The sequence below is a fragment of the Mus musculus genome, chromosome 11, assembly GCF_000001635.26.
Source record: "Mus musculus strain C57BL/6J chromosome 11, GRCm38.p6 C57BL/6J".
Classification (NCBI taxonomy): Eukaryota; Metazoa; Chordata; class Mammalia; order Rodentia; family Muridae; genus Mus; species Mus musculus.
Window position 1 is genome coordinate 105,448,663 of NC_000077.6, and position 26,678 is coordinate 105,475,340.

General features: G+C 45.9%; 1 protein-coding gene and 1 long non-coding RNA gene across 8 annotated transcripts in view; one reads left to right on the forward strand and one right to left on the reverse strand.

The window, feature by feature from the left end:
• The window catches only part of Marchf10 (membrane associated ring-CH-type finger 10), a 96,904-nt gene extending 87,865 nt beyond the window's left edge, over window positions 1–9,039 (reverse strand). For 2 of the 6 annotated variants that reach the window (NM_172568.2, NM_001039242.2), the window contains exons 1-3: window positions 7,812–8,073; window positions 5,602–5,683; window positions 2,414–2,520 (exon numbers count right to left, since the gene is read on the reverse strand). In NM_172568.2, coding sequence (NP_766156.2) covers window positions 2,414–2,503 — 90 coding nt within the window. In that variant the 5' untranslated portion in view covers window positions 2,504–2,520; window positions 5,602–5,683; window positions 7,812–8,073. Of the gene's footprint in view, window positions 1–2,413; window positions 2,521–5,601; window positions 5,684–6,465; window positions 6,682–7,811 lie in introns of those variants that run through there. The other 4 variants (XM_006533905.4, XM_030246216.1, XM_006533904.1 and 1 more) reach the window with 3 other exon arrangements.
• Window positions 1,116–25,926, forward strand: Gm39417. Of its 2 annotated transcripts, none has more exons than XR_880246.2 (3): window positions 1,116–1,448; window positions 24,059–24,206; window positions 25,687–25,926. It is a non-coding gene; the product is annotated as a predicted gene, 39417 (long non-coding RNA). The 2 variants fall into 2 exon arrangements; XR_880245.3 differs by lacking the exon at window positions 1,116–1,448 and adding an exon at window positions 4,179–4,451.
• The last annotated feature ends 752 nt before the right edge of the window (window positions 25,927–26,678 follow it).

Here is a 26,678-nt window from a genome sequence, read left to right on the forward strand (position 1 = left end):
GTCCAGTGCTCTCACTGTGATGAGAGTCACACTGGTGGCATGTCCTGCTTCTCCCTGTGAGAGCCAGCCTGATCTGGCTCTACAGAGCTCTTCCCCTCCTCCTGTCAGACACTTTCTGGTGACTCTAAGCAGATCCTGCCTCAGGGCCTCTACATTTGGCTGGTGATGGCTTGGTTAGCTCTTTCCCATCACTTACACCCACAGACTCGGCTCTTCCTCAGTGCCTGTCCCTAGGAGCATGGCCCCTTCCCTTATTATGCTGTAGCTGTTGTTTTTCATATATTTTATCATCAACTGACTTAGGTTGTTTGTGTGTGTGTGTGTGTGTGTATGTGTGTGACTAACACATCTCTGAGGTAAGTCAGCTTAAAGACAGCTGTTTTGGCTCACAGCCTTGAACCTTTGATGATGACAGATGCGATGATGTCATATCCTGCGCTTTGAGCCTGAGGTGCCACGGGCCATCATGGCATCCATTCACCTCGTAATGACCAAGAAGTTAAAGGGAGGAAAGGGGCTGGATTCCCATAGTTCTCTTCAGCAGCTGCAGACCTCCAAAGTCCTAAGACTTCCATTAGTCTCTTCCCCTCAAAGGTTCCCCAGTGTCCCTACAGTGGCAAGCAGGGAACCAAGCCTCTAACACATGGGCTCATGAGGGAACATTCTAGTGCCACCCTAGAGCGGTATCTAAAATAACTCCACACTGTGCACATTTTTCTATCTTCCAAACTTAGAAGCACAACTCGGGAGATCAGAGACCTTGTTCAGCACATAGTAGGCACTTAACGGCTTAAATATTGGTTGAATGACCAAACAAAACAAAACACAACTGGCAATGCTGACAGCCTAAGTGAGTCTGGAAAATAAGACCGCAGCAGATCCAGGGCACACGGCTGTGTGATTTTCTTCACTGGGGACCATTGACAACAAGACGATTTCCTTATGTACTCAGTGTAGAAACAGTATTAACCAAGTACTTCCACCCACCAGCCAGGGGGCAGAGGCATCTTTGTGAAAATCAGATGACTCCCTGAGTAACCTGTTCTTGTGTTGACATTCTTATTCAATTTCTGGAATTTTCCTCCCCTTTGTAGTCCTCCTGGGTGTGGGTTGGCAACTGGAGGAAGAAACCGCTGGCCCTTTCCAGACCCGGTGCAGAGTAGCGCTGTTCAGGTGAAGTCAGGCTACTGAGCCGGGTCTGGTTTCCTTGGTGACCCACAAGGTTCAGTTCTATCTGAAATTGCTAAGGCGGAGAAAAACCTGATAGTTGAGCCGTTTTCCTTGGGGAGGAACAGCTTTCTGAGCTCCATGGAGGCTGAGGGTATGTCTCCCTGATTGGCTGGGGCTGCTTCTCTCAGAGGGGGTTGGGGAAGAGTTGAGTGACATCTCCTGAATGCTCCAAGAGTCCCGCAACCCAGCCCGGCAAGTCTGTCCTCTGCCAGCCCCAGGTAATGACATCATGACCCCTCGGGCTCCCATAAGTTTTGTTTTTGCATGCAAACACTGTAGCCACGGAGACCAGAGGTTTACTTGGTGGTTCGAGTGTGCTAACCACCTTTCTTCTGGCACCCATGACAACAAGAAGAGCAAGCTATTTTGTAAATGGTGGGGCAACTCAGTTAACCCTTTGAGGTCTTTCTGTTTGTTTCTCAGTCAGTCACATATGAACACTACTATCGCTTATTGTCAAGGGTAGTGGGTCAAACACTGCATTAAATATTTGCGTGGCTGCATGAACATGTATATGGTATGTGTATGTGTGTGCATAAGTGCACACATCCGGGCACACATGTGTGGGACAGTGGAGGATATTGAGTGTGTCGTTATCTTCACCTTACTTCCATGACACAGGGTCTTTCATTCACTTAATCTGGGGCGAGGCTGGTGGCCAGCAGACGTTGGTAACCCTCTCTCTATCCCTGGCCTGCAGAGCCCTGGGGTAACCTGGGGTAACATGTGCATGGCCCTGCTTAGCTTTTCGTGTGGTTGTAGGGGCTATGTTTATGTAACCAATGCTCTTATCCACAGAGCCGCAGTCCTAGCCCCTGCACGAAATATTTTCTCATGTTCTCATGTTTATTCTACAGTACTTCACTGATTGAGCCATCTCCTAGCCCCTACATTTGGGTTTTTTTTTTCCCCAATGGCCCCTAACGTTGTAGCAAGGAGGATGGGGTGGAGTAAAAGAGGAATTTGGGACCACCCCTGGGCTAAGACAATTGCTTCACTTTTTGACAGTATTATGAAGTTGGTACTGTCGTTGGAACCATTTTAGTGGTAAGGAGGACGAATGGCTTCCTGTCGTCTATCAGTGAGTGGTGGGTTGGGGGGTGGTGGTAGTGTTTATACCCAAACTGTCTTCCAAATTCTATTACCCCAAACCAAGGAGGAAAGCATTGCTTTCTGCAGTTACCTGATATTCTGAGTCCACCTTATGCTGCATATCCCGTAGATACTGAACATCGCTGACGAACTTCTGCCTGTCCCTTGTTTCATGCAACATGGTTCTTAGTTCCTGATCTACATTCGAGAGAGAGAGAGAGAGAGAGAGAGAGAGAGAGAGAGAGAGAGAGAGAAATAAGCATACTGTGACAGATGCTTTTGTGAGTCACCATATTTGGATTTATTTGGGTATAATTGCGTGTGTTCTTTTATTAATCTATTCCCCCATTGTTTGAAAGGTACAGACATTCCCCCTTTTTTAAAATTAGTGTCAAAGTCCTTATATCCTTTCTGTTCCAGGCATAAATAATGCAGTGACATTCATCAGCTGGCTTCAGTGATCCTATTCTGGTGATTCAGAGGGAGTTAGGTTGACAGACACCTGATTGGGAAGCGGTTCTACCACATGGCATAGTAGAAAACAAAGAGCCTAGACAGATCTGCAGTGACCAAACTTATAAGCCCTGTGTTGCTTAAATTCATGTATACGACTATTGTGCTCAATCCAACCCAGACACTGGCAGCTGCTGGGCACAGCAGCCAGTCAGGCAGACACGGCCCCACCTTTGTGTTGCCTACAGTCTAGGATGGAAAACCAGTGCTAGACAATTCAACCCTAACTGCCAGTACAGAGCCGGGTGTGGGATCTTTGAAAGAACGGTATTGTAGGGGAGCAGAGTCTGTCTGGAGGGGTCAAGCCGGGACACTGGGTTTAATAACCACGAGTCAGGCAAAGGGTCAACATTGTCACTGGGTTTGATAAATTGTGAGTCAGGCAAGAGTTGGGAGAGGACAGCAGGTGGTTCAGGGCATGAAGGAGCAAGTGAGAATCGGAGAGGGCAGGGTGACTGGGCAGATGGTGGGGAGAGCTGCAGAATGATGGGGGCTGGCAGAGATCAGCTCATATGGAGCCTTGTAGGTCACAGTGAGAAGACATGTGGAGCTATTGATAGGTTCTAACCTGGGGGATAAATGTTTGCATGCTGTATGTGTGCATGCATGTATGTATGTGTGTGTTCAATGTGCATGTGTGTTTATGCACATACATGAACATGCATGTGTATGTATAGACCAGTGTTTGTATGTGTGTGTGCACATGTGTATAGGCCAGCGTTTGATATCAGGCATTTTTCTTCTCAGTCACTCTCCCTTTTACTTATTTATTTTTTTAAGAGATGGTATATTCCTGAGCATAGAACTTACTGGGTTTGCAAGAATAGCTGACCAGAAAGTCTCAGGGATCCTTCTGTCTCTTCTCCCTCAGCTTTTTAAATGGCTGGCGAGGGAGGATCGCGAACTCAAGTCCTAACGTTTACTGACTGAGCCATCTCCCAACCATTTTACACGTGTGTAAAAGGCTCCTAAAGTTGTAGACAGGAGGATGAGGTAAGGATGAAACATGGAGATGTGACCACCACTGGGGCAGGAGATGAGATGGTAACAAGGCTTGGGCAGTAAATGTGTGAGGAGAAGAAAAAAAAGGACATTGGGAGCAGGGTGGGGCTGGGAGGACAGGGTGGGACTGGGGGACAGGGTGGGGCTGGGGGGGGGTCCGAGCTCCTATGGACCAGCCTTCGGGAGTGCCAGGTGCTGCTCTGAGCAGCCACATATTTCACCTTCATAAAAACATGTTGTAATGCAGACACTGTAGTTTCTGACACAGAATAACTTAATCACACCTTCAAGAATGTTTAACTAAGAAGGGGGCGCCCTGACCATCAGGAGACACAGCTAAGATAAGACGGAGCTTTTCATCAGTTCCCTCTGAGGTAATGCTTTGTCTACCTGGGATCAGGAAGGGCAGCTTTGTGAGAAAACAATATGGAGTTTGAAGGGTCTACCGCACTGCAAATAGAGGTGAGAAGCCGGCAGTTGGACACCGGCTCTGAGCTGACGGGATGGATAAAGATCTGGCCAGTGCTGGCGCATTGGTAACAACTCAAGTAGAAACAGAGTGGGTACTGCACAGAGAAAGTGGACCGGGAAACAAAACTCTTAACACGTAAAATGTAAGGAAAAGATGGTCAAATAGAAACTCTGTAAAGGACTCCAGGGGCAGAGGGGAAGCCCAGTGGGTGTTGGGTCATTGATGTTGAAGAGGTCTTTCCAGGAGGAGGCTGTTAATCCCCCTCACAAGGGCAATCGCTAGACCACAAGGATGAAGTTACATTGTACTAGTTGTTACTAGCTGTCCTAGCCGAACAGGTGGCAAAGATGTGTCTGGATTTCAAGAAAGTAGGCTTTGGTTGGTGTGGTTGGTTTTTAGTTTGTGACCATAATGTAACAGAGCTCACAGTATAAAATAGCATAGTTTGCACTGAGACCACCAGGCCTCATCAAGAGGATCATGGAAGCCCACCTCCAATCCCTGTTTATCATTCACTGGAGCTCTTTCAGGGCTTGCTATACATCTTTTTAATGACTAACTAGAGCGTGCTCTCAGCTCCATGGGAATGGCAGGCAGACAGTCGCCAAGCAAACCCTCAGGTGTGTGCACCTCCTCCCCTTTATTCTGTGTGAGTAGCTATTGACAGTCAACTTGTACCTGACTCAGGGTGACCCATCAGTGTCTCACCTGGGAGTTAGGAAATCTTGCAAGGTTTATCATCTACCCCTGAGCAGCAGGGAGAATTTCCTGGTCCCCAGGGGGATTATTTTTTACTTAAGACAGACAGTGAGTCTTTGAAACTTAGGATCTCAAAGATAGATTGTAGTTTATAAAACTAAATAGGATCTTGCTTCTCCCCTCTTAAAACTAGCCAATAATTCTCCCCTTGATAAGAATCAAGCTGACAAACCAACTTTTGTCCTGAAGTCCCAGCCTGATCTGGCTCTATGGACCCCTCACACCACCCCACATACCATGCTTAGCTATGTTCTCTTGAAGGATTCAGGGCAGTTGGGACTTGCTTTCTTTTGGCTCAGGATGGTTGGGTGAGTGGTTCCCCATCTTGTACTTTCAGAGGCATGTGGCTCTGCCCTCATTACCTGTTCTTTCTTAAATTTATCAGTAACTGTGTTGGTCAGATTTCCATGACTGTAACATGTACCTGAGGCAAGTAAAGACTCACTAAAGATGCGCACGCACATGCATTTCAGCAGACACTCGTGGACTATCATTTTCAAAGATCACACTTAACTTTTCATATAAATTGGTACCTGCATAGAATGAAGTCTGTTCCCCCTTTTTCAGAAAAAAAACGATGGGGTTAAAAACAGAAAGATGGATCCCCTGCTGCTCCTGTTGGGGAGAGAAGCCTGTCTGAATATTAATCAGGCAGAGGACATCGGGATTCATAAGGAAACTATGTTAACGGCTACGAAGGATACAGCCCACAGTCCAGCTGGATGAAACATTGTAGGTACACAGTTAACACAGCAAAGCCAGCTACTCTATCCTGGCCTCAGGGTGGAATAATTTAAAGAAGGTTCTTGGTCAGAAGGCATGAAATAACCTGGCCTGAAGAGGCAGGAAACAGTACCACTGAAAGATTTGCTAAGTCTTCCTGACTTCACAATCATCTGCAAAAGAAAGAACTTTAACATTGCCCACGAGAGACTCTCCCCCACCCACCACAAGCTCCCCATTACACTGCATGTCACGTAAAATAACAGTTGAAACACCACCGTGCCACATGTAGTTTCTTATTTAACTATATCAATACTCTATGAAACTAAACAATCTGTCCCCTTGGTGTCTGAGACAGTAGAGTATCTCAGACTAGGAAAATAGTCTCCAGAGGAACTTTTTAGGCTGCACTACAAGTTTGAAAAACTGACCAGAATGAATGAGAAATAGAAATAACTACATAGGAATAAATCCAGAGGAAATCATGCTTAATACTCAAGAGTGCCTTTTTGTGGACCTTCTCAACCAGATGGCCATTTGAAGCCAAGGATTTTGTTTTGTTTTGTTTTGTTTTTCAGATAGAGGCAGGTGCTAGAGTGCTTGCGAAGGGGGGGGGGGGAACGTGGGCCAGGCACAATTCCGAGATCGCAACCGGTGCTGTCTTCTAGTCTCACCTTTGAATTGCTTCTCGTTCTGAAAATCACGCATGATCATGTGTATGTTTGTTGCAAGCTTCTGGTGACAAAGCACTGGATCAAGTTTGTGTTTTAGAAATTGGTGTGCGATGCCATGCTAAGGAGAGGGAAAGGGCCAGGGATGAGGAGGTGTGTGAGGTGGGGAGAGGAAGCGAGTGATTCTGCCAAGGCCTCAAAATTCCACGCATCTGTGAAATTTCAATGAGGAATATTCTAAGAACTCTGTGACATTTGAATTCCTCTCTAGCATAAATTTCCAGGGAATTCAGACTGAGACACCCTGACTAAGGAGAGCAGGAATAAGGACAGACTACATTCCTTTCCAGTCTCTAAAAGTATCACACATGTGTGCATACATGCACATGTGCATGCCTGTGTACATGCTGTCTCCTTTTTCTGTGACTACATTTGTCAAAAAAAAAAAAAAAACAAAAAACAAAAGATAAAAACCACACCTGACCTGAAAGAAGTGCTTTTAAAATAAGCTGTCTTACCGTTTTCTTGCAATGCTCGCTCTGTGAAATATCATTAAAACTATACTGTCTTGATTTTGGCAAATAAGCAAAATGTAAATTTAACCTCTCTATACTGAAGCTTCATTTGAGGCAAGATATAAGTAGCTGTGTTACTACCTGACAATCAGGTCTATAAATTCCTCCATGTCTATGATTGGCTGCTTAGAAGAAGAGTTTCAGAAGACTTTAATCTTTTCCACAATGAATTCATTTGTAATGTCAAGGATTACAGGATTTGTTTCAATTTTAGTTTGGAAAAAAATCTTAGTTTTTTTTAATATCATTTTTTAAACTTGTGCTGAATATAAGTTTAGTGACTTAGGCTCGGTTTATACTTTTCAGAGGCTGAGGGCTTGAGGCAGGGTGGTGTCAAGAAAGGGTGACTGTTCCAATTTAACGTAGGAAATAATGGTTGTGTAAAAGGGGTGTATGAGAGACCTAGCTAACACACACAGACTATTAAGCCCAGAGCAGAGACTGTGTAATTGGAAAAATGAAAAGAACATCACAAGTTTGACAAGCGATTGGGTTCTACCATTAATAATACCATCGTTTCCACATTCAAAAGCTGTTTCCTGGATTGTAGACCAATGTAGCTGTGCGGCAGTTGGGGGTGATGGAACTACCAGTGTACAAAAACCAACTAGACTCCAGTTAAATCTGTTCCTTTGAGGTAGAAACAAACTGGAGCTACTGTTAGCCCGAAGAAGAGAGGGGCGCTAAGAGGTCTGATTTCCCTTCAGAATCTTTTAAGTTTTAAAGGTATAGTTGATCCTCAGTTCTGGGAAGGCTGGGGCAGGCGCCCGTTACCTTGGGGATCAGCACTTTCACCCCTCACAAGGGGCTAAAGGGGCCGCGGGGCGGAGCGGGTGGGCGAAGAGCCGCCCATCAATCGTGCGTGGGGCCGGTCCTGGGCTCCTCTTCCTCCCCCACACCTCACTGTCTTCCCTCCTTCTAGAGGGCCCTCTTCCTTCTCCTCCCGGGAGGCAGCTGTCCGCCGCGGCCTCCGGCCTTTCTTGGGGTGGAGACGGTGGGGGCGGCTGCCTGGCGTCCTCCCGTTTCCTTGGCAACCGTGCCTCCCTCCTCGCGCGGAGCCTGTGCCGCTAGTCGCGAGGGAACGTGGATCGTGGGGGTGGGGCAGGGCTACGGCCCCGGGGGTCCTGAGTCCACACGTGGGCGGCTCTGCCGGTTGCCGTGGGAACGAGAAGGGATGCAGTTGAGAAAGGAAAGCAGTGATGGCGGCTGGCTTGGAAGAGATGCTCTAGGAATAGGCACTCTGATTTTGTCTGTGTTCACGCCCAGACTCAGTGTTGTTTCTTATAAGATGAAGATTAGAAAATGGGAGAGGAAAAAAAATTAAATAAAACAGTAAAGGGAATAAATGAAAAGAAGAAAAGATACTGCACTCTTTGAAATGGTTGTTATACAGGGATCTCAGGCAGAATGTTCCGATCCAACCTCAGAGCAGAAATAAACAATTAAGGGAGGCACCCGATCAGCTTCAGAACGGAGCCCGAAAGCTAGCCTCTTAGTTAACAGTAGTCATTACGGGCTTCTCCAGGAGAGAGGAGCTTGGAGGTTTAGACCAGTGCCCACCAGGTTCTTGGTTTACATCACTGTTTCTAGGCTGCGTTTATTTTTCACTGAGGGGCTAATAGGCAGCCTTGAGTCTTCTATTTCTTTTGCATATTTAGGTACTTAGTACCTTGCTGACTGATGTCACCTAAGGGCATTTTAGATTGGGCGGAGAGCAAAGAAGATGGACAATAGAAATTGTTGGAACTTTCACCAGTGTCCCAGAGTCTCCACATGTCTGGGGTCCAGGAGACTTCTATGCAGCCCCTGTAAGCCCACATTCAGGTGGTGGCTTTGTGTTTGCAGTATGACACCCTTTCTATTCTTATCACTACCACCCCTAATTTAGGACTCAGTGGTCTCTAAACTGGATTGATGTTTGAACCTTGCAAGGACGCTCTGAGCCCCTGTCAGTCGTACCCCAGGTCCACCTCTCCCTGTGCCACGTAAACAGCCTAGGTCCCATGTCTTAATCACCAACAAGCCACTCTCAGACTCCAGCACTGCCTAAGAAGTGAGCCCCAGACTCTGGACTGTGACTGTCCCTATTTGTTCCCCAGGACTTGCTTTCTTGGTTTTGTCCTTGAGTCATTTCTTGCCAGTTGCGGCTCTAGGACATGCCAAACCCTCCTTCTCACCTTCACGCCAACTTCTAAGACGTATCTTGAGCAACACAGAGTCTAGACAAAATATGCCTTGGGGAAGTCTTTGTTTTGGGCTCTTTCTCATCTGACCTTCATTGCTCTCCCTTTCCAAACCATTTTCTATTTTTAGTATGTTTAAAGATTTTTATTACATCTTATTTTTATTGGATGTGTGAGAGGGCAAACATGCCCCAGTGCAGGGAAGGGGAGGTCAGTTTGCTGAAGTCTGTTCTCTCCTACCGTGTGGCTCCCAGTGACCAAACCCGGCTTGTCGGGCTTGGTGGCAGGTACTTTTTACCTGCAACACCATGTTCTAGTCTTGTTCTCAGCCGGCTAACAAAGATTCTCTATTAAATCGTTGACTGGTAAAGACATACCATGGAACCTCTTTCCATGGTCTTTGCTGTTCAAAGGACTATAATTAAGGACCCCCAAGTTTGAGACACTTTCTGGGATGTAGCTCAGTGCCTGTCTGGCATGAAGCTCTGGGTTTGATCCTTAGAGTGGATGTGATGGCAGATGCCTGAAATCCCAGTTCTTAGAGGAAGTGAGGGCCTTCTAGGGAAACCTCCTCACTCTGTCAGAGACTCTGTGTGGGGGGAGGGGGGTTGTGGGGATTGCAGTAAAATGAGAAGCGGGAAGCTTTTTCTTAGAGACCAAGGACCTAACTCAGAGATGATAGTAGTAGTGGTAATTAGTGATAATTATTATTACTGATTAACAGAGGAGGACATTGAGGACTAAGAGAGATAGTTGAATAGAGATGACACAGCCAAGGACTCCTGACAAGGAATGGATCCAGAGCCCGGGAGAAGACTCCCATTCCCAGCAGATTAATGTTGCCCACTAAGTAAGAAAAAAGACACTACCATACTGGCATATATTAGATATGGATTTTTAATTTTCTGTTTTAAGAGCTAGAGGAAAAAAAAAAGTACATTTCACCCCCAAAAGGCTGTTGTGAGGTTTAAATGAGAGAAGACAAACATTAATTGGTAGTTTCATTTTCCAAGGCACATTTTACTGCTAAAACACAAAGTACAAAGCTTGGAGAAGTTACCTGTCTCAGCATGAAACATTCCTATACTTAAAAAAAAAAAAGATTTATTATATTATTATATGTAAGTACACTGTAGCTGTCTTCAGACACTCCAGAAGAGGGCGTCAGATCTCATTACGGATGGTTGTGAGCCACCATGTGGTTGTGGGATTTGAACTCAGGACCTTCGGACTCGGAAGAGCAGTCAGTACTCTTACCCGCTGAGCCATCTCTCCAGCCCCTTTGCTTTGTTTTTGTTGTTGTTATTTTGTGGGGTCTCTAGGGGGTCGGGTCATGACTGCATTACCCAGGCTGACCTCAGATTCTTGGTCCTCCTACCTTCGCCTCCCCAGTGCTGGGGTTACAGGTTACAGGTGCCAACACACCTGGAAGAAAGCATCATGCCCTTGAGAGAAAGAGGCAGTGGCAAAGATCAGCTCCTAAAGAAGCTACAAAGCAATTCAGACAGTCAGCTTTTCAGGAGTAAACTTAACCCTGACATGTAAATTACAAAGCAGGTCAGCTCCTGTACTAAAAAGCAAGTGTGGCCAAAGAGAAAAGTGGAAGCCTGAGAGAAGAAACAGTTTCCATGGAAGGAAGCATCCTAAGTGCCATTACTTTTTGCCCCTGGTAAATGAGGAGAGGAAAGGGGCTTAAATAGTCATGGGTTCTAATCACCGAGGTGACCTGCATTTGCAAATAAGCCACAAGAAATCCTTTACTTGAATCTAAGAATTCTGTAAAGGGCAACCGGAAGTGTAACGATTCAGGTGAAGCCTGTGGAGGTTTCAAAACAACAACGAAATAAAGTATTTAATCCAGAGCAAACTGTCAGGAGGCTCTTCTAAGACTGCCATGCCATGTTCATGGGGACTTGGCACAGGTACGCAATGGTGTTGAAATAGCCAATCCTAACACACACACACACACACACACACACACACACAGAGAGAGAGAGAGAGAGAGAGAGAGAGAGAGACAGAGAGAGAGACAGAGGCAAACAGGGGAGGGGAGGGGGAGAGAGGAAGGCAGGGAGGGAGGGGGACAGACTACTAACTAATTAAGGTCCTTGTAAGCGTACAATCAGGAGCTTCTACAGGCCACAGAGCTTTGTGCCAAGTGGCCTCCCTCGAAATGCTTAGACAGGGTCATTTTGCCTTGAGTCTTCCATGACTAATGAGTTCCTGTTTTCATCAGCTGAGGTCATTGTGTTGCCTTCACTCATGCCTGGCACGAACCATGCTTGTTGTTTGTTAAAATCATTCCACCCTGGGTGTGGTGGTGCATCTTGTAATCCCAGCACTCCGGAGGTGGAAGTAGGAAGATTGTGAGACTCACGGCCAGCCTGGGCTACATGAGCACTGTCTCAAAAAAACAAACCAAAAGGATCCGAGAGAGATGGCTCAGTGGTCAAGAGCATTTGCTGCTCTTCCAGAAGACCCCAGTTCAGTTCTGGTTTCTCATGTCAGGCAGCTCACAACTCCCTCTATCTCTGGCTCCGGGAATCTGACACCATCTTCTGCCTATGAGGACATCCATAAACGTGTGACATGCATACACACAGATAATAGATAAATAAAATTAAATTACAATTACAAAACTAAACAAGGAAAGGAGCCCTTTCCTGAGGAGGGAAAGTGAGAAGGCATGTCGGCCTTCAGAATAACTTGGGAATACGGCTGATCAATTTTCTAAAAACTAAAATACTTTTTATTGTTTTGTGTATGATGGAGAGCATGTGCCGTGGTGCATGTGTGGATATTATTTTGTGTATGATGGAGAGCATGTGCCGTGGTGCATGTGTGGATATTATTTTGTGTATGATGGAGAGCATGTGCCGTGGTGCATGTGTGGAGCCTAGAGGACAACTTGGAGGAGTTGGTTCTCGTCCTCCATCCTGTGGGTCCCAGGGATCAAACTTTGGTCATCAGATGTGGTGGCTTAGCCAACTAAACCATCTTACCAGCCCCTGACTAATTTTCAAAACTAGCTAAGGACTATAAGTATGGCGTAGGCTGTGGTGATATTCTGCATTCACCTTACAGTCATGTTTCACTAGACAGGGATGCCATTGTGGCAATCTGTTAATGCCATCCATTAAAAGCAGACATATTAATGTCACTGTGATGGGGGGGGGTGGGCTGGGTATCGAGATGGCTCAGTTGGTGGATTGCCTTTTGCACAAGCATACAGCATGAGGGCCTGAGATAGGATCCTAGGATTCATGTCCAAAGCTAGGTGTGTGTGGTCACATGCATCTCTAACGCAGCATGATTGGAACATGGGAGGCTGTGGGTCGGGTGTGGAGATAGGTGGATCCCCAGAACTCACTGGCCAGGTAGTCTACCCAAACTCTGAACTCTGGCTTCAGTGAGATACCCTGTCTTGAAAGATAAGGTGGTAAAGGAAGACACTTAGCATCTGCCTATGGCCTTGACATTAGTGAGCATACACATGCATGTGCACCAGCACATGCACACACAGACACAGACGCATACATACACACTGCACACATACATTACACACACAAACACACAAGTAGAATGCTTAGTAGGTCATTGAAGAGTCAGGATTTGCTTCTTGGTTTTTTTATAGGTTCAAGAACTCGTGTGTGTGTGTGTGTGTGTGTGTGTGTGTGTGTGTGTGTGTGTGTGTGTGGTTCCTGCAAACTCCATTACTCTGCATTACTCAGCAGAGTTATGATCTGAATGAGGCAAAAATGAAATTTGGTTCAACATGACTTGGTAGCCAGTGTTGGTTTAGACCTCTAGAGTCTGATAGTGGACAGTTTATTTTAGACACGTTTAAGTAAAGTACAGTTTTGGGGAAAATTTTTCCTGGTAATATTGATCTCAGTTCCATGTGTACAACAAAGCTTTAGGCATGACATCATCAAAACTCTTTTGCAAAGTGTGCGTGACCTCTTCCATAAAGATTGATTGGTTCTATAAGTTTAAGGGCTAGGGGAGGAGCAGGTGTGATCTCAGTCATATAATATGGTAGAGGTCACCCAGCTACAAAGTGCGTGTGACATCTCTCCTAAAGATGGCTTCAAGTGATTGAGAAACAGTGCTCAACATAAAGGAGGAAGAATCTGGGATAAGCATAATAGTCTGGGGGACCTGGGTGTGGCCTGGCCCTACACATAGCACCCACCCCAGCCTTCTGGGTGGGACACAGGTACCCATCCCTTCCATTGTGTGTTTAACATTTCTGGTTTCCCTGTCGCTTCTCTGTGGGCACTGAGATCCTCGTGCCCTTTACACATTTGTGCGAGCATGCACGTGCATGTACGGTTGTGCATGCCTATGTCAGAGAATAACTTCAGGTGTCACTCCTGGGATGTGCCAGTCTTCTCCCATCTCACCATTGCTGGGATGACCACAGCATGGGTCACTGTGCTCTGCTTTTCGTATGAGTTCTGGAGATCTGAACCCTGGTCCCCACAAGCGTGACGCTAACACTTTATCGACAGAGCTGTCTCTCCAGCCCCAGGGATCCATTTTTGTTAACTCAGAATCAATCATTTAGGAACTGATTCTCAGTGATCTTACTATCAATTTTTTTCCCCCAGAGAATAAATCTGGCAGACTGACCCTTGTTAGGCATGCAAGGTGCTCGCTCCTTGTGGAAAGGCATCCCCAGGAGGCTGAATTAAAGAAGACTAGATGCATATTGAATTAGATTTAAGGGAATTGTGTGTTTGTTCTTAGGGGATTTATCCAGCAGCAGCAGACCTTGAGGAATAACCTTCCTCCTACCCAGGGCATTTCCATCTGATAACTGATCTGGTTGATTTCCTTCCAAGCTTTTGGAGACGTCACAACGTCATGCTTCATTGAGGTCCCCTCCTGCTGAGCTTCACCGGGCTGTTCCTCTTCCATTTACTCTATCAGCAGTGTAGTATGGCTTCAAGAGAACTTGGCTTAAATTCCCAGCAGTGGCATTTGCGGCTCGAGAGCAAACAGCTTTAACCTGAAGATCCGCAGAGTTGGGAGTAGAATAATCAGGGCCTCCTCTCCTGTGAGAATGAGTGGAACACTGAAGGCCGAGTTCCTGGTGGTGTGCCTTGTAAGTGGCCGCCGCCCAACACCCAGTCCTGACGGCCGTTGATTACATTACAGGTGTACATTGACAGCCAAAGGTACATATCCGCCACATCAAAGAACGCCTTCAAAGACTTATTATGTCTTTAAAACATTGCTATTATCCCCGTGGCTAATTTTTAGATTGCATTTCAGAGACCCCTTTTACTGAGACCTCTTCTCTAACAGGGAGGGTGGATCTCATTTGAGGCTTGCAGCCATCCAGAAACGATATGAAACTTAGTAACGCCAGTTGGGTTTTCAAAGATCAGATGTTCCCAATCCAATTCTTCTGTGGAATAAAGTAGACTCTGTTAGAGATTGGCACACGCCCTACAATTAATTTCTTAATAAAGCATGTCCTGTAGGAGAGCTCTTAGAATTTCCCTCTGTTAGAGTCATAGCTAGCCTGTTGTACTATCTTACAAAGAGGAAACAGATTCATTCGACGGCTTGGATCTCCCAGTGCTGAAATGCTTCTCAGAAGTTCCATTAAACCTTTATTGCTTTATCTATTTTGGAAGATTTGGAGTATTCAGAGCCTTTCATTATGGCAATTAATGCCTCTGATGTAAGATTGGATTTGATTACAAGAACTCTGAACAAATATATTGCTTTTTTTTTTAATTTCTGAAAAATGGTTACCAAAGGAAAGAATTTGACTTCTGTCCAGAAGGAATATCTGATTTGTTTGGACTTCAGATAAGCTCAGGCCATACATGTTTAGCCAAGAGTGCAAGTTATGGGCTGATCTTCAAGCCCTGCCTGTATGAGGCTCAGCCTTCAGAAGCTACGACCGCAGCAAGAATCCCACATGGGGAGTAACAGTGCACTAGGCAAGCAGTAGAGTACTTGCCTAGTGAGTGCAAGCTCTCAGGTTTTATCTCCAGAACTGGGGTAGGGGGTGGGGGAGGTGGGGGGTGTGTGAGAAAAACACACGAGCAGTAAATAGGTTTCTGGACAAATTAAATGCTCAGGCCAAAGCAAGCAAACAAAAGAGACGCTTATCAAGAAGCCAGGGAGCATAAGAGCCAAGCATGTCCAGGACTTTGGTGGACTATACTATAGCATTGTATTCAGGCAAAGGGGCAGAGCAAGTGAGGAAAACCAGAGCTGAAAACAAAACAAAACAAAACACCCACCCTCCAGAAAAAAGCAAACAAAAAACCCCCAGAGCGGTCGGTTGTTCGGTCGGTCAGGGGAGCAGAGGTAGCCTTCTTTCTAAGCTCTGCTCTTGAGATGTTTGCTTCATGGAGCTTCAGCTCTGTGGAGTGCTCTTCACTCCTCCCAGGGATGGTGTAGGGAGCGCACAGATGGATATCCATCCCTGACATAAAACATCACTGACACTTGCCCTCTTGTCTTCTTCTTCTTCTCATCATTTTTATATGATGTCTATGCATGTGTGTGACTGTTACATGCTATGGCTCGTGTGTGGAGGTCAAAGGACAACTTTGTGTATCAGTCCTGACTTCCCATCTTGTTTGAGTCAGGCTCTCTTGTTTGCTTCTTGTGTTCCAGGCTAGCTGGCCCCAGAGTCTCCAGGCACTCCTCCACCTCTGTCTCCTATCTCCCCTTAGAAACACTGGGATTACAGCCATGCATTACTGTGGTCTGGCTTTACATGACGTCTGGCGATTCAAGCTCAGGTCCTCATGCTTGCCCAGCGAGTGATTTTTCCCACTGAGCCCTGCCCCCAAACCCCAGCCCAGAAACCTTTCTTGGTTCTCTTGCTGTTTCTGTAATGCCACAGACGACAGCAGATGAGCCAGTCTCTCTCATTTCTCCCCTATTGCATTGCCTTTGCCCGACATAAGCTCAGCAGTTCACTTCCCCTTCGTCTGGGCTAAGGGTGTTTTGGGGCAGCGCAAGTGTCTGCCAGGCACAGGTGGGAACTAGACTTGGGAGAGCCAGGAGTGGGAGGGAGGGGATAGAACAAAGTGTGGTTATTGGAGCTTGCTACCCTTATCAAGGCTGTGGATACCAAATGTGTTTGCTTGGTTGGCAAATAATTATTGAATGGCTATTAAGTGGCAAAGATGATTTATGTCCGCACAAATCAATAAATACCAACAGGTGGTAAGTAGACTTTGCTAATAGGGAATAGTGACAGGGGAATATTGGTTGTCATGGTGGGGAGAGTGGGAAGCTATTGGAATGTGGTAGTTGAAGATGGTCTCGCTGGGTGAGACTTAAAGGATGAGAAGGACTCCAGGGATGGAGATAATGAGATTGGGAAAGTCTTCAGGCAAAAGAAAGCTTAGAGATCAAGGGAAGCCAGGAAGCCGGAGGGCCAGTGTGAGGAAAAGTGATAAGGCTCTGAGAGATGGGACTGGACTTTATTCCAAGCACCACAGAAAACCACACGAGAGGGGTTTTGTTGTTGTTTTTTGGGGGGTGGGGGTGGTGTTTTTGGTTTTTAAAGTATTACATTTGTTTGTTTATTTATTTATTTATTTATTTATTTATTTATTTATTTTGTGTGTGTGTGTGTGTGTGTGTGTGTGTGTGTGTGTGTTACAGATATATTTGTGTTACCACATCTAGGTGTAGAAATCAGAGGACAACTTTCAGGAGTTGGTTTTCTCGCTACCGTGTGGGATCCAGAGGTCAAGCTGAGGTCATCAGGCCTGCGACAGGCTTTACCTGCTGTTCTTTCCATGGTACCAAGACAGAACGGCGGCCTGTCACACACCAGGAAAGCAGTTAGTCACCGAGCTGCATCCCTAGCTCTTCACACCTGCTCCATGCCACAGCACCTGCATGCATGCATGCATGTATGCATGCATGCTTACCTGCGGGCATTTCTGACGTCTCATGTGGGCCGTTTTATTTACATCTACCAGGAAGTTCATCACCAGAAATAATAGTTATGACCTCATGATTCCTAGTCTGGTCTTTAAGAAAACTTCAGGTTGTCATTCAAACAAAGTGTGTTATCAATCGACAGGAGAAGAGATGTGGAAGGATCAGGCACTTCTAGTTCTAGGATGGATACACAGTCCTATGTCCTGCCCTGATCTACTACATATATCCTGTTTGTTAACTTATAGCCTCTCCTTACAGCCTTTCCTTGTCACATGTGTGTGCGTGTATGTGTGCATCTCTATGTGTGTGATCTCTGTAACTCTGTGAGTGTGTATCTCTTTCTCTCTCTCCATATGTGTGTGAATCTCTCTGTGTGTATCTGTGTATGTGTGTGTATCTCTATGTGTGTGTATTTTTTCCTCTCTTCATGTATGCGTGTATCTGTGTGTGTGTATGTGTGTATACCTCTCTATGTATCTGTGTGTGTATCTCTATGTGTGTGATTTCTGTAACTCTATGTGTGTATCTCTTTCTCTCTGTCCCCGTGTGTGTGTGTGCGCGTGTGTCACCTGTGTGTATACACCAAATGTCACTGGGTATCTTCTCAGTTACTTGCTATCATACGTGCTCTTAAGAAATATTTTTTTGAGACAGAGTCTCATGTATCCCCGTCTGGCCTCAACCTTGCTTGCTGCCAGCATTTCCCAAATACTGGGGTGACAGACATTCACTACCAGACCCAGATATGCGGGTGATGGAACCCAGGCTTTCTGCACGCTAGGCAAGTACTTCACCTTTGAGTGTCATCTCTATTCCTCCACTTTGTTTTTTAGGACTGGGCTCTCACTGAACCCAGAATTTACTGATTCAGCCAGATTAGCCCTGGAGCCCCAGGGATTTTATCTCTCTCTGTCACTCCCTCAGTGCTGGGATTACATACACACAATGCCTGCCTAGATTATTTTTTTAAACATGGGTGCTGGGGATTGAAGCTCAGGTCCTCATGCTTGCATAACAAGCATGTTATCTGCTAAGCCCTCCAAGTCTGTTCCTAGGATGCACTGACTCTCACTCTCTTGGCTTCCTAGTTCCTCTCTTTCCTGGTCTTTGGCTTGCCTTCCTCTTTACCCTCTCTCCCTCCCGTCCTCAGCCCCGTTTCCCCTTTCTTTTCTGCCTTTCTCATCACAAGTCAGCATTACTTGCCAAACCACAGATCTTAGATTTCTCTTTCCCAAACAAATTTCTTGGCTGGTTTTGTAGATTTTAGTAATTGGGTTTTGCCTTCTACCGACTCCCTTCTCTGTTCCCTTCACCTCCTCGAAACTCTCTTCTTCATTCTATACCCCCTCCCTGGTCTAACCCGCCCCCCCCCCCCCCCCGCCCCAGGTCAGGGGTTTCAAGCGAGTCTAGAAAAGCAGTCCTCCTCCAGCTTTGTGACAAAGACAGGGTTAACTTCCATGAACGGAACGGGGTAACCTCAGGTGAATGACATGAGTCTTCCTTCCTCTGCACGGGGTAAGGCAGTTCTTGAAACCCAGACAGAACAGAAGGTATCACTAAACTGCATCTCTTCTGTGGCTCACTGCACCCCCTGAGTCAGGATAATGAGAGAACATTCTTAAAACATGACTTAACCACGCTCCATCCTCAAACAAATTCCTGGATGTGCGGAGCTCACTCTCCCAGCAAGCCCGAGCACAGGCCTGTCAACAACCCTCACAAAACCACCTTCCAGCTGCGTAGTCTGCGTTAGCACAGTGTTTTCAAGACAGCCAGGCAATGTGTCCAGCGGCCATAGTTTGGGGCCTCTTTTAGCTATGCTTTCATAATGTGGTGGCTGGGTCTCTGCCTTGAGGGGATTTTGGGGGGGTTGAGGGGGGGATCCCCTGACTTCACACTTTAGTGAGTTCGTCTTGGAAAAATTCTTGTCAGACAGGGGGGGAAAAAAAACAAGGTAATGCTCATTTCCAGAATCAAGCAGCAGAGAGTCACACACAACTCTAGTGTGTCCTTTATTTCATCAACATCCGTGTGTGTGTGTGTGTGTGTGTGTGTGTGTGTGTGTGTGTGGAGTGGTGTGTAACACAAGTGGCTTATCTGTGTGGTTTTTAAGAAATTAACCTAATTGAAAAGTGATTAAATTAGAGAGAAAGGAAAAAGCATTTGGTTGGCATCATTTGGGTCAGAGGCCACCGCTAATGCAATATTTCACCAATTGACTCATTGGTAATTCTCTCATTGATGTGATTTCATTTCTCAAATAGCTCTTCTCGTGGCAGACTTGCAGGCAGTACACTGTACAGATGCCTCATAATCATTCCAATGTGTTTACTGAAAAATTTTAAAAGCAATTAAGCCATTTAGTGTGTGTGTGTGTGTGTGTGTATGTGTGTGTGTGTGTGTGTGTATGTGTGTGTGTGTATGTGTGTGTGTGTGTGTGTATGTGTGTGTGTGTATGTGTGTGTGTGTGTGTGTGTGTGTATGTGTGTGTGTGTGTGTGTGTGTGTGTGTATGTGTGTGTGTGTGTGTGTGTGTGTGTGTGTACCACATCCACACAGAGATTTTTACAGATGCTCACACAAGGGCCCTGAGTGGACGCTAGGACAAGTGTTGGACTGAGATGCTGTGATCCCTTCATGCATTTCAAAGAGCTTCGTGCAGACTAATGTTAAGCTTTTCTCATACCCATTGAATATACCATTATCTCTCCTTAATACACTGAAGCAGCCAGAGGACAAAGAGTCTCCCTGTATTCCTCACTCAAGGCCACACACTGTTGCTGGAGCCCTGAGCCTTCTCATTGCCTGCCACACATTTGCGGCATTATCTCAAAAGCCGAGATACACTGACGGGTCATTTTGTTAATAAATTATGATAACCCTCTGATTGTGGCAAAAGTTTTGCTATGCTTTGCTTTTTCTTTATTTTAAAGCAAAACAAGTTGTCCTGATGATCTTTTTCACAGAGACCTCTGGTTCATAGGGTAAGACAGTGAGGCGGGCACACAAGCACAGAGCAAGGGCAGCAGCAACATTCTGGCAGCATCTAAACGGCTATGTGTATTCACCAGTGGTGATATCTTCATGTCCCAGCATGCCCTACCCCTCTTCTCCTTCATCTTTGTTTAAAACATATCAGAGTTTGGAAATGCCTACTTTGAAACAGAAGTTTGTAACCTCCTTCACTTGAGTGCCATGTCAGCAAGACATTCTTTTGGTACCCCCAAGTTTGCAGGGAAAGCCCTTTGGGTGTAGTCCCTCGTCAAACGTTTATATAAGCACTTCAGGGCCAAGCTGAGGCCTCCCAGGAGACTAAGAAGTAGCCTTTGTGCCTGTGGGGGAGGAAGGTAGATAAACAGGACCTTAGAGTCAGCTCAACAATAGAAGTAGGTGTGGGACCCTGGAGGGCAGAGGAAGACTGGACCAACGGGAAGATTCTCACGGTGTGCGGGACAGCGGAAGGGCCTCTGAGGATTGCCCCAGGCCTGCCACAGTGCCTGCTGGTGGGCAGTTCCTTCCCATGGAAACATTTCACAGCAGTGCCAGACACTGTCTAGTCTGGGAGCTGGGTGGCGATAGTCTTCACCTCTGCCAGCCCTTGTGCCCATTTCCTGACTCTCACGTGTTCCCTCCCCTCCCTGTCTGGCGGAAACCTCCAAACCATTTTATCAACATCGGCCTACAGCCACCAGCCCCTGCTTACTGAATGGAGTTGATCTGAAACTATGTAGTATTTGTTGTAAGAAAGAGGTGACTGATCTGGATGCACCCGGAGCACGCACATACATCAGGGTATCTGCAGCTCTTTTGGCTTAGGGCAAGAAAGAGTTCCTGGGAGAGCTAAAAGCTCCTGGCTCCCCTGGTCCATGTATTCTGGACCGTAGCCTGCTTTTCCTGCCTTTGGAACTGGCCCTGTTTCCATAGAATTCAGCCTGACAGGCTGTCCCTCCCTGCTCTCCATTGTGGCTGCATGATAAGGCCAGGGTGGGGGCCCATTAACCACCAGACTCAGACCTTTGGGCTGGAAGTCCCCCAAGGCTGGAGAAACAACTGTTTTGAAGCCTTGCTGAGTACCAGTGACAAGGCAGTCGCTGGAAGACACAATTAGATGCTGTCCTCTCTGAAGGCATCCTCTAATTTAGCTCTTTGTTCAGGGTTTGTAGGTTCCTATTTAAGGGCAGGACTGGCAGAGAGCCTGTGGATGTGGGAAGTGTGAAAACAGGTAGAGGTGCCGAGATGGCACTCCTCCTGGGTGGTGGAAAGAAGGGAGAAACGGCAAAGTATTCCCCACAGCTCTCCATAGGATTGTCCCCTCCCCCCAGTCCCCGCTCCAGGCTTTATTTGGGTATGCAAGACTGTCTACATACATCAAGTGTAGTCAACTCTAGAGACTCACAGGCTCTGGATCCATGGGCTTAAACAACTTACCACAGATGGGAAAAAAAGATGTGTGTGTGTGTGTGTGTGTGTGTATGTATGTATGTGTGCATGTGTCTGTATATATATGATAGTATGGATGATAGGTATATATTTATACATAATATAAAATATTATGTATATATATATGGGGACAGAGTGAGAGGGGATAGAGAGAAAGTATCATATAACTCAGGCTGGCCTTGAACTTGCTATGTTGCTGGAGGTGACCTTGAACTTCTAATTCTTCTTCCCTTAGAGTGCTTGGATTATCGGTATGTGCCAACACCCTAGGTTTCTGCAGTACTAGGAATCCAGCCTAGGCTCTCTGGCTTTTTAGGCAGGCACTCTACAGACTGAGCTACATCCTATCCCAGATGGAGAATGTTTTTCAATGAGTCTATACCAGAACATATATCTTTCTTGTAAAAATTCCTTAAACAACACAATTCAGCAACCATTTCCGCAGTACTTACATTGTACTAGATATCATATGAATGCTACAGGTGACTTAAATATATATGGAAGGATTAAAACAAGACATGGTGGTACATGCCTGTAATCCTAACATTCCAGAGGCAGACGCTAGTTCCGGGCTAGCCTGAGCTATGTTGGGAGTTTAAGGTCAGTTTGAACTGCATAGCAAGAGTTTGTTTCAGAGGCTGGGGAGATGCTTCAACAGGACAAGCATGTGTGTCAACAAGCCCGGTGGCCTGATTTGGATCCCCAGGACCCATGTGAAAAACTGGACTTGGTAGTGCACAGGGACGCAATCCCTCTGTGCCCTTACCAGGAGATGGGGATCAGACAGGGGAAATGCTGGAAACTTGTGGGCAAGATAACGTGGTGTATGCAGCAGTGGACAATAAGAGACTCTGTCAAGAAACATGGTGGAAGGTGAGCGCTGACACCCTCAGTTGTCCTCTGACTTCCTCATGAGTACCATGGCATGCCCCTCCCCAAAGAGAGAAAAAGAGAGGCAGCTATGTCCACACTGTGTGTGTGTGTGTGTGTGTGTGTGTGTGTGTGTGTGTGTGTGTGTGTGTGTGTGAAATGTCAGCTCTTTGCTGGCATTCTGACAGATGAGCCATTACCAGTGTGAATGGCTATTCCAGTTTCCTGGTCATTGCTTTCCAGCTAGGATGAACACAGAATTGGGGGGGGGGGATCTCTACGATAATATTAAATCATGCCTTTCCCTGTCTCTCTGTGTTGGAGTCTCTTAGTGAACAGTCTAAGACTGATGTCTGGACTTCCTCTCAGAGACTCAGATACATTGGCCCTGAGTAGGGGTGAGGTGATTTTTAAGTCTCCCAAGTGATTCTAACTTACAGCTTGGGCTATAAAAGTAGAAATGGGACTGGGGAATGGCTTAGTTGAGACACTTGCTGTGTAAGCATGAAGGCATGTGTTTGGATCCTCATAACCCATGTAAGAACACTAGGCATGGAGGCATGTGTTCCTAACAGCATTACTAGGGAGATGGAGACAGGTGGCTTCTAGGAGCTCGCTGCCCAGCTAGTCTACCTGATTCCCTGAGTTCCAGCTTCTTTGAGAAATTCTGTCTCAAAAAATAAAGTGGAGAGTAGCCATGGAAGACATCTAACAGGTACTTCTGGCCTCTGTACACATGCGCCTGCACCTGCACATATGTATATCACACACACACACACATGAACATGCACATACATTGCGCGCGCACACACACAACTGAAACACCCCTTAATTTTAGTCTGATTTAAGTACTTCATCTCATGTCTCTCAGCTTTGGAGCAAGCAGAGTCAGGCCTTAAATCCTGACAGGCTTCTATTCCATCTCACCTTCAGAGACAGTGTGATTATTTCCCCCAACATGGGCCATTTCTACCCTGGCACCCTTTGGGCATGTGTACAGAAAGGTGGTAGGTGAGGACTAGCTGGGTGTGCCTCAGGGAGGAGCAGCCCAGCCAGGTCTTGCTCCTCTTGCCATTTAGTGGGCCATGGTGGCTCCAGTATGGCCAGAAAATGCAGAGAAGATAGAAATTTGGATTTTTGGGATGCTTTTGCTTTTCTGAAATACGCTGTGTGAACATTTTCAGTTTTTAGGAAAACATTGTAAGGGTCAAAGAAAGTAGGACTCATGAACTACATTCGGCCTCCAAACCTTCAAAGTGCAACTGAGTTCAAGATTTCTTCATGTTCATTACTGAGGTGTGTGTGTGTGTGTGTCTATCTGTCTGTCTGCGTGTGTCTGTGTGTTCATTTTCCTATGGGTACATGTATATGCAAGTATGTGCAGAGGCCAGAAGCCCCGAGTGCCATTCCTCAAGAGTCATTCACTTTGGGTTCCTTTGTTTGTTTGTTTTAGACAGGCTTCTCATTGGCCTGGGGCTCTCGAACTAGGCTAGACTAGCTGCCAGCACTACCCAGGGATCTATCTGCTTGTCTCTTCCTCCTCTCCCACCCACAACACCTGGCTTTTTGTTTTTATTTAATTTTTTTTTAAACGTAGGTTCTAAAGATTTTCCAGGTTCCGTGTGTTTGTGTGACAAGCATTTCCTGGCTGTACCATCTCCCCAGCCCCGGGCTCTGTGAGACTAACATGCCAGCATCAGGACCAGAATGGAAACATCACAGCAGCCTGTGCCTCCGGTCTCCTGGTAAAGCACACCCACTTCCCCACTCCTCACAGTATCACACCCTTAGGCTGCAGCCCCTATGAGGTACCATACTTTCATAAGGAAATTAAAGTGAAAGCCACTGCAGTTCCTGAGATGTGGTTTAAGTTACCTTTAAATTTTTTTTTTTTTTTGAACATGAAATGAGTTGGATTCACTAACATCACCTTGGGATAGACACTAGTTTTGCTAAACACAGCTGTAAAGAAAAAATTGTTTTTCCATACACTATACAATAAATTGGAAGTTTCCACTGTGGCCCTGACACAGTCCCTTAGCCAAGGAAATGATGAAGACATCAAGAGTAGACTCAAATACATTGTTCATTTCATCAAGAAACACCCAGTCTAAGTAAGTGTCCAGCATCCCCCTGAGAGCCCTTGGCCCGAAATATTTAAAGTATGGATAAATCACAGGTAAACCTTTTTAGATAACACCTGGAGTTGATGCTAAATTATCCTTTAATCTGAAACACACATATAGCAAGCACAAACATCAGTGATTCTTGGACCATAATAGAGATACATAATGTATGAGTGCCAGTTCTCTCTCCCTACACATGACCTTGAATTCTGCCACGGTTCTTTTTTTAAATGCAAAGACTCTAAAATTAGAGTGTGTGCTGGTGAGACTCTATTTCAGGTACATTTCTCTGAACAGTTCCACTGCCCTCAAATAAGCAGAGGTCGGTAACAGCTCTGACCAAAATTTAAAAAAAAAATGCCAGAGGAAGGAAGATTAACCAAGAATTACAGTGGTTATATTCTCTTTATCTAAACCCTTCAAGTCATTGGAAAGCTGTTGGGTTTCTATTTTGAGCAGTTCTGCCCACACATATCTTAACAACAGAATTTTTGCATAATTTCTCTCCTCTTGCTTTCTCTGTTTGGGTGTATTTATTATTTCGTATCAGATGATGCAAGGCCTGTTAAAAGGTCCATTTGCATGCCTATCTGCATGGGGACAGAGCCTCTCTCCTCCACTGTTTATAGAATCCCTTTGATACTCAGATCTGCTAGCAGCTGGCCCTCCTTGCACATACATATACATTCCATTAACACTCACTCAAGGTTGATAAAGACACTGTCAAAGGTAGGTCACGGATTTAGCCTTCCGTGGCATTTTGGTTCATTTCTAAGGGAGGTTTAGCCCTTGTTCCTTTCCTTCCCCCCTTTCAATTTAATTAAAACAACAACATCAACAAAAAGCAGTGACTGACAGTTGGCAGATCTGAATTATTCAACTGGAGGGAGTCCAGAGTTTCTGACGTTTGGAGATGGACAAGTAATTGCCTCCTGTCTGTGACTATTTTCTACCAGGCTAAGCCCAATGTTTATTGTAAACTATCTGCCATCGAAAGCTGTAATAGCAAGCCTTATGTTCCCACACCATAAATTTGACTTCCCTGTTTTTTATTTACCTTTGTGTTTTATTATATTTTTTGAAATGTTTTATTTTAAAGGGAGATAACCGGAGAATGAAAATTGAACAAATTCCAGATTCATACTTGGAAAAAAGAGAATTCTGAGATGTGCCCAGACAGCCCGATGTCCACTTTCTGGCTACTGGCAGCTTCTCTACTCAGTGACTGCCGCGGCAGTTTGCAGCTTCCTTGTTAAACTGCCTACTGACCACACTGACCTAAAAGAGTGATCTCAGCGCTCCTTTATACTCAAAAAAAAAAAAAAAAAAAAAAAAAAAATGTGAAGACTCTAAAGGACTTCTGTTTGTGTGGATCCTTTATGTCTGTACTTACTATATAAGAAATTAGGGGGTCTGGGAATATAGCTTAGTGGGTAAAGTGATCACTACTAGGCAAACGTGAGGACTGGAGTTTGATTTTCAGAACCCACATGAAAAAGCCAGGCACAGCCAGGCATGTGCAAATGCCTTCAATCCCAGCACTCAGGAGGCAGAGGCAGATCTCTATGCTTTCAAGTCCAGCTTTATCTATGTAGTGAGTTCCAGGACAGCTACACAGTGAGGCTCTGTCTCAAAAACAACAACAAACACAACACAAAACAGCCTGACCATTGGCATGCACTTGTGATCACAGCACTTGGGAGGTCTGGGGCGGAGCCAGTCAGCCCAGCCTGCTTAGCAAACCCAGATCCTGGTAGGAGGTTTTAGCTCAAAACACAAGTCAGGGGTCTGGGCTGGTGTCCTGAGCACAACTTGGGCACGATCCCAAAGTCAGTCCCACAACATTCAGAGGAAGCTCTAACACACCAAGGATCCCAGGATCCCAGGAGCTTGGTCACACCAACATCTCAGGGTCCCAGGGGCAGCTTGACTTCCGGGAGTTCTGACACACCGAGGATCTCAGGATCCCAGGATCCCAGGATCAAGGGAGACAGCTGAACTCTGAGGAGTTCTGACACATCCAGGATCACAGGAAGGACAGGCTCCAGTCAGATATAGCAAGGGCAGGTAGCACTAGAGATAATCAGATGG